The 11737-nt window shown below is 41.3% G+C and overlaps 1 protein-coding gene across 1 annotated transcript; it reads right to left on the bottom strand.

Annotated features, from left to right (window-relative positions):
- Window positions 1–2256: 2256 nt before the first annotated feature.
- On the bottom strand, window positions 2257–11172 carry LOC121554356 (zinc finger protein OZF-like). The gene is made up of 2 exons (XM_041867911.2): window positions 10804–11172; window positions 2257–5329 (listed from the first exon to the last, which is right to left on the bottom strand). The coding sequence occupies exons 1-2, from the start codon at window positions 10970–10972 to the stop codon at window positions 4041–4043; spliced, it is 1458 nt and encodes a 485-aa protein (XP_041723845.1). The 5' UTR covers window positions 10973–11172; the 3' UTR covers window positions 2257–4040.
- Between the last annotated feature and the right edge of the window lie 565 nt (window positions 11173–11737).

Genomic DNA, 11737 nt, shown 5'->3' with positions numbered 1-11737 from the left:
ACATGTCGGCTTTATGTATTTTTACTTAGTTGACAATGGAAGTTATAGCACAATGGGCACACACCGGTTGAATCAACGTAATTTCAATGAAATTACATTGAACCAACGTGGAATAGACGTTGAATTGACATCTGTGCCCAGTGGGAGGCCTACTGCTGCATTTGGCCATAAGATTTTCTCTGAGTTCCATTTGCCCATTTCTTTAGCCGCCAAATGGCTCACAGTGTCCATAGGGCAGAGGCTTGTGCTCCTGCATTAGATCAATTTTAGATTTGTATCATTTTACTTCAGATTTTTATTATTAACCACGTGACAATAAAAAATAAAATAAAAAAACTATTATTGAAATGTAACTGTTCCACAAAAATGTGCATATGAAAATCATAACTGGCACGCAGATCGGTAGAAATGATAGAATAAATGTAAGCTTCCCCAAAAATTGAAACTCTCTGCGTCAGGTGGTTTATCAGGCGTTGCGTTATCTTGGGAAATGCAGTTTTTTGTATATTTTGTTTTAGCCTTGATCAGCTCAGAAACCGACGAATAGACTGGACACTGGAAATCGATAATCAACAGTTTAGCCCACTGAGTGACGTCACTCCCGGACAGCAGTCGTGAGTAGCCTAATTTTCATTCCATTGGCTATTATTCAAATTACTTTGACCTGTCCTGTTTTTAGGATATGTGTGTGTTAGTTAACATGTTCATTCATATTCACATCAAACTGCATTTTTATTTGATGATGTAAAAAGTGTCCGTCTCATATTGTCATAAATTTGGTCACCCTGTTGGTTACAGAAAAGGCCACAAAGGTTACACAGCAAAAAAAACGTTGAGTTATTTTCACAACCCAATAGATGGGTTATGGCTGTTGGGTCCTTTTTATTCAGTTATTTTCTGCATGTTGGGTTGTTTTAGTAGTAACCCAACACTGGTTTGGGTACAAGACAATGCATCTCACGACAGGCAGTTGTAATTAAAACCCAATGGACGGATGCCGGGTGACGTCAAATCACTGCAAAACCCATGGATAGCGACAATGGGTATGTTAACCTTTTTTATTTATTGTAATTGAAATGAACCAATTGTTTAGCGAGATTACATGGCTACCGCAATCGTTATTTAATATAATTTTGGTGACTTCACACCAATTGCTAGACAGCAAGCATTAGCTAGCCAAATCAATACGAAATTTAGCCAGCTAGCAGGCTCCGCTAACATTAAAGTAAGTTTATAATTCATAGCTACACTATTGTCACAAGAGTTTTAAATGAAAGAGGTCTAAGTTACCTCTAACTACTAATTGTTTTATTGTTACAGCCACTGACTGTGTGGGACAACAGAGTGGAAAACCAGGTCCTGATTTAAGATAGCTATTGTCAAGGTGAGTCCAATGATGTGTATATAATCCATGGATACAACTATTGAATCTTAATAATCACATTAACATTGTATGAAAAATAAAGATTGTTTTCAATGCATTGTCTCATTCATTACTTTTATCATTCAGTATCTTTTAAAAAAAAAAATTTTAGGGGGTAGATTATTAATGACGACAAGAAAATGAATCAAATTAATATAGATAACCCAACGTGAGGTAGGTGCTATACATTCTAACTTCCCTCTCTCTCCTACCGGGAACAGAGTATACCAATCCCCTGACACACAGGCCTTCTCAGTCTCTCTCTCTCTCTCTCTCTCTCTCTCTCTCTCGCCTGGTATTAACTGATAAGTGTCACTTTCCCTACCTCTACAACATGGCTGTGTCCCAACTGTAACCCTATCCCCTATATAGTGTACTATGTTTGACCAAAGCATTATGAGCCCTGGTCAAAACAAAAGTAGTGCACTACATCGGGAATAGGGTGCCATTTGGGACCCACAGCAGGTGTTCTGTTCCCAAAGGAAATATAAATTAAATTATCAGAGAAACATATTTATAGTTTATTCTTCTTTCTGCCAACGATCAATATATTGGGTCATAATATTGACAACTAATGACTGTAGAAATGATGATGTTAAAGAGTAAAGACATACACAGCTGTGTCCATGTTCCCTATTGGCCTGATTAGTGGGTGAAGTTCTGAGAGGGGTGGAGAGATTGACAGAGAGGACGTGGGTGGGGGAGGGAGGGAGGGAGGGAGGGAGGGTGGGTGGGGTGAGGGAGGGTGGGTGGGGTGAGGGAGGGGGGTGGGTGGGGTGAGGGAGGGGGGTGGGTGGGGGTGAGGGAGGGAGGGAGGGAGGGTGGGTGGGGAGAGGGAAAATAGAGAGAAAGGGGGAGTTGAGAGAGAGAGAGGGAAAAGATAACGGTTAAAGAAATCAATTTCTCGTGGAAAGATTCTGCGTGTCAACAGCAAACTTTTATGAGAATTTGACTTCTGGGTAACCAAGATTAGAGGAAGCATAATTCGACAGTCGTTAAATTAGGTTATGAAAAGAGAGAGTATGAGAGGAGGATAACAATTGAAGGAAGAGGGAGAGATGTATGAGGTAGTGTAAATCTCTCTCTCTCTGCCAAGGACTCACAAAGACACATTGTATAGGCGCGTACATACACACAACGTTCCCTCTCTCTTTTTCCCCTCACACACAATTACACTCTCTTAGTGTTAGATTCAACTGTAAAACGCAGCAGAGATGTTGACTTGTAAAGCTCCCCTGTGGCTGCAGAAGCCTAGTTCTGGGTTGACGACTACTATACTTACACAGTACACTGCACTTCCTTGTGTAGTGGGTCCTACACCGCCATCTAGTGGTCGCTTGGTGCTATTACTGCACTGATACTGTAAGCTGAGCAATAGTTAAGAACGGGGAAGTTTCTATTAGGACCATGTTTACCCTGTGAGTCTAAACCCTTAGATTTCAATATCTACTAAAGCTAACATATGAAATTGTTTTAAGATGGTCATAAAATGTATCATTTAGCCATTTTTGATTTTGGAATTTTAGGAACCCTGTAGGTATAAAAAAAAAATTAATATATATATTTGATTAAACATAATTTGGCCTTCACTGCTATAGCCCAGAGAAAATGCATTGAATAGCACATTCATAAATGGCAAAACAGACAGTCAAAAAAATAAATCATAAAAGGAACAGGGGTTTTGAAGTGCCTGTCCCATTTCTAGGAGATAAGAGAACCATGCAGCGTCAGTCGACTCTAGGGGGTTTTAAAAGGGGCAATCTGTGATTGGTACATCCATTTTTTGGACTTTGGACAGTCACACCCCACCAGAACACAAAATAAATCTGAACCTAAAATGCTAAGCATGTTTTAATCTATTGTTTGTAAACAATGTAAATTGCTAACAAACACTGTATATAGCCTCATAACATGGTTAAAACTATTATATGGGTGATCAGTCCTGGCATCCAAAGATCTGTCTGAATATGAGAGTTTACATTTCTCCAACCTCAGTTGTTTACCAAAACAGTGGCAGGTTTCCCCACTTTGTTCTTGTTTTAACTGCAGAGGGGTACACTACAAAGCAGGGTCAATGAGCCAGATAACTTTGATAAGCAACCAGAAATAACTATTGGTTCATTTAAGAAATCTACACTTACATATGTTTTTTTGATTGTTGAGCCAATTAGACCATGCCCATTTGGTGCTCATCTTTCTCAAAATAAAGCTATTTCAGAATATTTAAGGAAGTTAACTAGCTAACTTGCTAAATCATGCATTGTAGTTTAATACACCTCTGATTGTCCCTTTAATGAACAAAGTAGCAACAGGCAAATTTGATTAAATTAAATTAAATCTATCTATGAATTTGAGTATTTACAATTCTCCAACCCCATCCCTCCGATGTTCACCAAAAACAGTGTCGGGATGGCTGCTTTGTTGTTGTCTGAACTGCAGATTGCCCCTTTCATGAACAAAGTAACAACAGGGACATAGATACATTAGATAATTGGTGTGACATTGGACTGAGCAGGATAAGGAGGACCAGTTAGAGTCCACAGGTGATCTTGGGTGTATCTCAATACTCTCTTAGTCCACTCTCTGGGTGTATCTCAATACTCTTAGTCTCTCTGTCCTAATTTTCTTTCTTTGTTCCTTCATCTTCTCTTTCTTTGTGGTTGTTTTTGACATGCCTCAACAGATTAGTCTTCTGAATGAATCTTTTACCACAGACTGAGCAGCCATGTTGTTTCTCTCCTGTGTGAGTCAGTTTGTGCTTGGTTAGGTTCCTCTTGACACTGAAGCTTTTCCCACAGTCACCACAGCTATACGGTTTCTCTCCTGTGTGAGTCCGTATATGTTCAATTAGTGTCTTCTTGACACTGAAGCTTTTTCCACAGTCACCACAGCTAAAAGGTTTCTCTCCTGTGTGAGTCCGTATATGTTCAGTTAGTGTCTTCTTGAGATTGAAGCTTTTCCCACAGTCACCACAGCTAAAAGGTTTCTCTCCTGTGTGAATCAGTTTGTGTCTGGTTAGGTGCTGTTTGAGACTGAATCTTTTCCCACAGTCACCACAGCTAAATGGATTTTCCCCTGTGTGAATCAGTTTGTGCCTGGTTAGATGCCCCTTCAGACGGAAGCTTTTCCCACAGTCACCACAGCTAAACGGTTTCTCTCCTGTGTGAATTCTCATATGCCTGGACAGATGACCTTTTTGTTTGAAGGTCTTGCCACAAACCGAGCAGGTGCAGGGTTTTCCACCATGACAGAGTCTGACATGAGTCTTCAGTTTACAGGTGGAGTTGTAGAGTTTTTTGCAGTAGCGGCATTTCCTGAGTCTCTTCTTGGTGAGAGTCACATGCCTCTGCAGGTCAGCTTTCAGAGCAAACGTTTCACCACAGTCACGGCAGTTGTGAGTTTTTCTAGATGTGGTGCTGGGTTTGGAACAGTGTTTCTCCAATAGTGGGCTGGGATCCAATGGTGGACTGCTGTCAAATTCTACTGGGTCTCTGCTTACGGCTGAGCTGTGGCTGGAGGCATTGTTCTGATTATCTGGAGGGTCACAGGGAATGTCCAGACCCTTTAGGTGGGTCACAGTGCCAAAAGGTTTGAGATCCACTGGTTTAGAGTCACTCTCTCTGTTCTCCACAGTCTGGGTTTGGGGAAGAGTCAAGGACCAAAGTGGGTCCTCCTGATCACATTCACTTTTCACACAGGGAGGAGTAAATATGAACCCTATGATATCAGCATCCAGCCCTTGAAGCTGCTCTTCCTCCTGACTGGTCCTGAGTTCCTCCTGTTCCTCTTTAATCTGTGTGGGCTCTGGGTCCTCCTGCCCCAGACTGGGGCTCCACTCCTGCTCACAGTGCTGCTGCTCAGGGGGAACCTCCTCTTCAGAGACAGAGAGAGAGAGCTGCAGGGAGTCTGGAGGGAAGGAGAGGAGGAGCAGAGGTTACCTAGCTATACAGCCTTGATCCAGAGGTTACCTAGCTATACAGCCTTGATCCAGAGGTTACCTAGCTATACAGCCTTGATACAGGGGTTACCTAGCTATACAGCCTTGATCCAGAGGTGACCTAGTTATACAGCCTTGATCCAGAGGTGACCTAGCTATACAGCCTTGATCCAGAGGTGACCTAGCTATACAGCCTTGATCCAGAGGTGACCTAGCTATACAGCCTTGATCCAGAGGTTACCTAGCTATACAGCCTTGATCCAGAGGTTACCTAGCTATACAGCCTTGATCCAGAGGTTACCTAGCTATACAGCCTTGATCCAGAGGTTACCTAGCTATACAGCCTTGATCCAGAGGTTACCTAGCTATACAGCCTTGATCCAGAGGTTACCTAGCTATACAGCCTTGATCCAGAGGTTACCTAGCTATACAGCCTTGATCCAGAGGTTACCTAGCTATACAGCCTTGATCCAGAGGTTACCTAGCTATATAAAACCTCAGAGTTCCGACTCTGCTGCCTACAGCCGTTAGGACTGATTGAGGATTTATATGTCATATAGGATATATAATTTAGGGTCATGTTGTAAATTCCTATTGTCATTTATTTTATCTAAACTGAACAAAAATATAAACACAACATGCAACAATTTCAAAGATTTTACTGAGTTTAAGTTCATATATGGAAATCAGTTAATTTAAATAAATAAATTAGGCCCTAATCTTTCACATGACTGGGAATACAGATATCCATCTGTTGGTCACAGATACCTTCCAAAAAAAATAAAAGTAGGGTCGTGGATCAGAAAACCAGTCAGTATCTGGTGTGACCACCATTTGCCTCAAGAAGCGCGACACATATCCTTTGCATAGTTGATCAGGCTGTTGATTGTGGCCTGTGGAACGTTTTCCCACTCTTCAATGGCTGTGTGAAGTTGCTGTATATTGGCTGGAACTAGAACAAGCTGTCGTACACGCCGATCCAGAGCATCCCAAACATGCTCAATGGGTGACATGTCTGGTGAGTATGCAGGCCATGGAAGAGCCATGGCCTGTTCACCCCGCTATCATCCGGAAGGCGAGGTCAGTACAGGTGCATCAAAGCTGGGACCGAGAGACTGAAAAACAGCTTCTATCTCAAGGCCATCAGACTGTTAAATAGCCACCACTAGCCGGCTACCACCCGGTTACTCAACCCTTCACCTTAGAGGCTGCTACCCTATATACATAGACATGGAATCACTGGCCACTTTAATAATGGAACACTTGTCACTTTAATAATGTTTACATACTGCTTTACTCATCTCATATGTACAGTTGAAGTCGGAAGTTTACATACACCTTAGCCAAATACATTTAAACTCAGTTTTTCACCATTCCTGATTTTTAATCCTAGTAAGAATTCCTTGTCTTAGGTCAGTTAGGATCACCACTTTATTTTAAGAATGTGAAATGTCAGAATAATAGTAGAGAGAATGATTTATTACAGCTTTTATTTCTTTCATCACATTCCCAGTGGGTCAGAAGCGTACATACACTCAATTAGTATTTGGTAGCATTGCCTTTAAATTGTTTAACTTGTGTCAAACGTTTTGGGTAGCCTTCCACAAGCTTCTTACAATAAGTTGGGCCCATTCCTCCTGACAGAGCTGGTGTAACTGAGTCAGGTTTGTAGGCCTCCTTGCTCGCACACGGTTTTTCAGTTCTGCCCACAAATGTTCTATAGGATTGAGGTCAGGGCTTTGTGATGGCCACTCCAATACCTTGACTTTGTTGTCCTTAGCTACAACTTTGGAAGTATGCTTGGGGTCATTGTCCATTTGGAAGACCCATTTGCGAAGCTTTAACATCCTGACTGATGTCTTGAGATGTTGCTTCAATATATCCACAAAACTTTCCTTCCTCATGATGCCATCTATTTTGTAAAGTGCACCAGTCCCTCCTGCAGCAAAGCACCTGATGCTGCCACCCCCGTGCTTCACGGTTGGGATGGTGTTCTTCGGCTTGCAAGCGTCCCCCTTTTTCCTCCAAACATAACGATGGTCATTATGGCCAAACAGTTCTTTTTTTGTTTCATCAGACCAGAGGACATTTCTCCTAAAAGTACGATCTTTGTCCAAATGTGCAGTTGCAAACCGTAGTCTGGCTTTTTTATGGCGGTTTTGGAGCAGTGGCTTCTTCCTTGATGAGCGGCCTTTCAGGTTATGTCGATATAGGACTCATTTTACTGTGGATATAGATACTTTAGTACCCGTTTCCTCCAACATTTTCACAAGGTCCTTTGTTGTTGTTCTGGGATTGATTTGCACTTTTCGCACCAAAGTACATTCATCTCTAGGAGACAGAACACGTCTCCTTCCTGAGCGGTATGATGGCTGCGTGGTCCCATGGTCTTTATACTTGCGTACTATTGTTTGTACAGATGAACGTGGTACCTTCAGGCGTTTGGAAATTGCTCCCAAGGATGAACCAGACTTGTGGAGGTCTACTGTTGATTTTCCCATGATTTCAAGCAAAGAGGCACTGAGTTTGAAGGTAGGCCTTGAAATACATCCACAGGTACACCTTCAATTGACTCAAATGATATCAATTAGCCTATCAGAAGCTTCTAAAGCCATGACATCATTTTCTGGAATTGTCCAAGCTGTTTAAAGGCACAGTCAACTTAGTGTATGTAAACTTCTGACCCACTGGAATTGTGATACAGTGAATTATAAGTGAAATAATCTGTCTGTAAACAATTGTTGGGAAAATTACGTGTCATGCACAAAGTAGATGTCCTAACCGACCTTAGAGTATGTAAACTTCCGACTTCAACTGTAAATACTGTATTATATTCTACTGTATTTTAGTCAATGCCACTCCGACATTGCTCATCCTAATATTTATATATTTCTTAATTCCATTCTTTTACTTTTTAGATTTGTGTATTGTTGTGAATTGTTAGATACTACTGCACTGTTGGACCAAGGAACACAAGCATTTCGCTACACCCGCAATAACATTAGCTAAATATGTGTATTTGACCAATTCAATTTTACTTGAAGTATAGAGAGATCCTTGATGAAAACCTCCTCCATGACCTCAGACTGTAGCGAAGGTTCACCTTCCAACAGGACAACAACCCTAAGCACACAGCCAAGACAACGCAGGAGTGGCTTCGGGACAAGTCTCTGAATGTCCTTGAGTGGCCCAGCCAGAGGCAGGACATGAACCCGATGTAACATCTCTGGAGAAACCTGAAAATAGCTGTGCAGCAACGCTCCCCATCCAACCTGACAGAGCTTGAGAGGATCTGCAGAGAAGAATGGGAGAAACTCCCCAAATACAGGTGTGCCAAGCTTGTAGCGTCTGAAAAATTATTTCAGTTTTTCATAACTTTGCAAAAATATCTAAACGGGTTTTCCTTTGTCATTATGGGGTATTGTGTGTAGATTGATGAGGAAAAAAACGATTTAATCAATTTTAGAATAAGGCTGTAACGTAACAAAATGTGGAATAAGTCAAGCGGTCTGAATACTTTCCGAATGCACTGTAGTGTTATATATGTGTTGACCTTTCATTTTAGTCTGATAGTTTGTATTGCTCTCTGTTGGAGAGTATAGGTTCCTTATATAGTTGAAGTCGGAAGTTTACATACACTTAGGTTGGAGTCATTAAAACTCGTTTTTCAACCACTCCACAAATTTCTTGTTAACAAACTATACTTTTGGCAAGTCGGTTAGGACATCTACTTTGTGCATGACACAAGTAATTTTCCCAACAATTGTTAACAGACAGATTATTTCACTTATCATTCACAATTCCAGTGGGTCAGAAGTTTACATACACTAAGTTGACTGTGCCTTTAAACAGCTTGGAAAATTCCAGAAAATGATGTCATGGCTTTAGAAGCTTCTGATAGGCTAATTGACATAATATGAGTCAATTGGAGGTGTACCTGTGGATGTATTTCAAGGCCTACCTTCAAACTCAGTGCCTCATTGCTTGACATCATGGGAAAATCAAAAGAAATCAGCCAAAACCTCCGAAAAAAAATGTGTTGACCTCCACAAGTCTGGTTCATCCTTGGGAGCAATTTCCAAACGCCTGAAGGTACCACGTTCATCTGTACAATCAATAGTACGCAAGTATAAACACCATGGGACCACGCAGCCGTCATACCGCTCAGGAAGGAGATGCTTTCTGTCTCCTAGAGATGAACGTACTTTGGTGCGAAAAGTGCAAATCAATCCCAGAACAAGAGCAATGGACCTTGTGAAGATGCTGGAGGAAACAGGTACAAAAGTATCTATATCCACAGTAAAACGAGTCCTATATCGACATAACCTGAAAGGCCGCTCAGCAAGGAAGAAGCCACTGCTCCAAAACCGCCATAAAAAAAGCCAGACTACGGTTTGCAACTGCACATGGGGACAAAGCTTAAGGACAACAAAGTCAAGGTATTGGAGTGGCCATCACAAAGCCCTGACCTCAATCCTATAGAACATTTGTGGGCAGAACTGAAAAGGCGTGTGCGAGCAAGGAGGCCTACAAACCTGACTCGTTACACCAGCTCTGTCAGGAGGAATGGGCCAAAATTCACCCAACTTATTGTGGGAAGCTTGTGGAAGGCTACACGAAACGTTTCACCCAAGTTAAACCATTTAAACGCAATGCTACCAAATACTAATTGATTGTACGTAAACTTCTGACCCACTGGGAATGTGATGAAAGAAATAAAAGCTGAAATAAATAATTCTCTCAACTATTATTCTGACATTTCACATTCTTAAAATAAAGTGATGATCCTAACTGACCTAAAACAGGGAATTTTTACTAGGATTAAATGTCAGGAATTGTGAAAAACTAAGTTTAAATGTATTTGGCTAAGGTGTATGTAAACTTCCGACTTCAAATGTACAAACACCTCATTTTTTATTTGTACATGTGTCTTGTTCTAGTAGAATTACATCTATATGTACTGTTCCCTCTGATATGACATCTAGTGGCCCTTTGGGTTACTTTAGATTACGACAGGTGTCTGTAATTATCTCTGGCTCGCTAAGGCTGCCCAAGTCTGATCTTTTCCCCATTAATTGGTCATTTGACCAATCAGATCAGCACAGAAAATGATCTGATGTGATTAGTCAAAAGACCAATTAGTGGGAAAAAAACTATCAGAATTGGTCTGAATAAACGCAGAGTTCGTGGCCTTATCTGTCCCACTGTTTGTAGAGATTTGCTCTGATGAAGGTTGAATGACCGAAAGCCAATAAAGAAATGTGAATCTGTTTCTTTTTTTCCTTTCTTAAGTCAGTAAATTCTAGAACCTATTTTCATACATTCAAATAACTTCCTGGTTTTCGTGACACAGACACGATTTTATCCATGTACAGTAAAAGTAAATAAAACCATCTTAATTGAGTAGAACTGTATGAAGCTATCAGAAGATCTACATACAAACCTATTTTACATAGTTGTATCTCCGGTGAGATCCGCAGCAGTCTCCGTAGTCGATCATTCTCCTCCTGGTACTCCGCTACTGTTTTCGCAAATGCCCCAGAAATCTCCACAGCAGCAAACGCTGTTAAACGCTCATTTAAAAACTCTCGAAACGACTGTAGTTTAGACATTTTCAGTGGACTGAGAGTTGGGTGTTCAGCTAGTATGGCTTCTTGAAGTGGGTCCTCCAGAACACATTCACTTTTCACACAAGGTGGAGTGAATATGAACTCTATGATATCAGCCTCCAGCCCTTGAAGCTGCTCTTCCTCCTGACTGGTCCTGAGTTCCTCCTGTTCCTCTTTAATCTGTGTGGGCTCTGGGTCCTCCTGCCCCAGACTGGGGCTCCACTCCTGCTCACAGTGCTGCTGCTCAGGGGGAACCTCCTCTTCAGAGACAGAGAGCTGCAGGGAGTCTGGAGGGAAGGAGAGGGGGAGCAGATGTTACCACAGTCCCCAAATCCAGAACTAATTCTAGAAAGCGTCCAGTATTATATAGAGCCATTGTTGCATGGAACTCTGTTCCATCTCATATTGCTCAAATAAACAGCAAACCTGGTTTTAAAAAACGGATAAAGCAACACCTCACGGCACAACGCCTCTCCCCTATTTGACTTAGATATGTTGTGTGTATGTATTGATATGTAGGCTACGTGTGCCTTTTTTAAACATTTATGTATTTCTGTCCTTGAGCTGTTCTTGTCTATTAATGTTCTGTATTATGTCATGTTTCATGTTTTGTGTTGACCCCAGGAAGAGTAGCTGCGCTTTTGCAACAGCTAATGGGAATCCTAATAAAATACCAAATAACCACAGTATGAGTCATAATACCCATAAAACCTAATGGTCAAACAGGGAAATGGTTCTAAACGTTTTTCCACCATTCATTTTTCCCAT

This window comes from Coregonus clupeaformis, chromosome 39 (assembly GCF_020615455.1).
Source record: "Coregonus clupeaformis isolate EN_2021a chromosome 39, ASM2061545v1, whole genome shotgun sequence".
NCBI classification, from domain to species: domain Eukaryota; kingdom Metazoa; phylum Chordata; class Actinopteri; order Salmoniformes; family Salmonidae; genus Coregonus; species Coregonus clupeaformis.
Note: the sequence above shows the minus strand (reverse complement) of the source record. Positions and strands in the feature narration are given on the sequence as shown.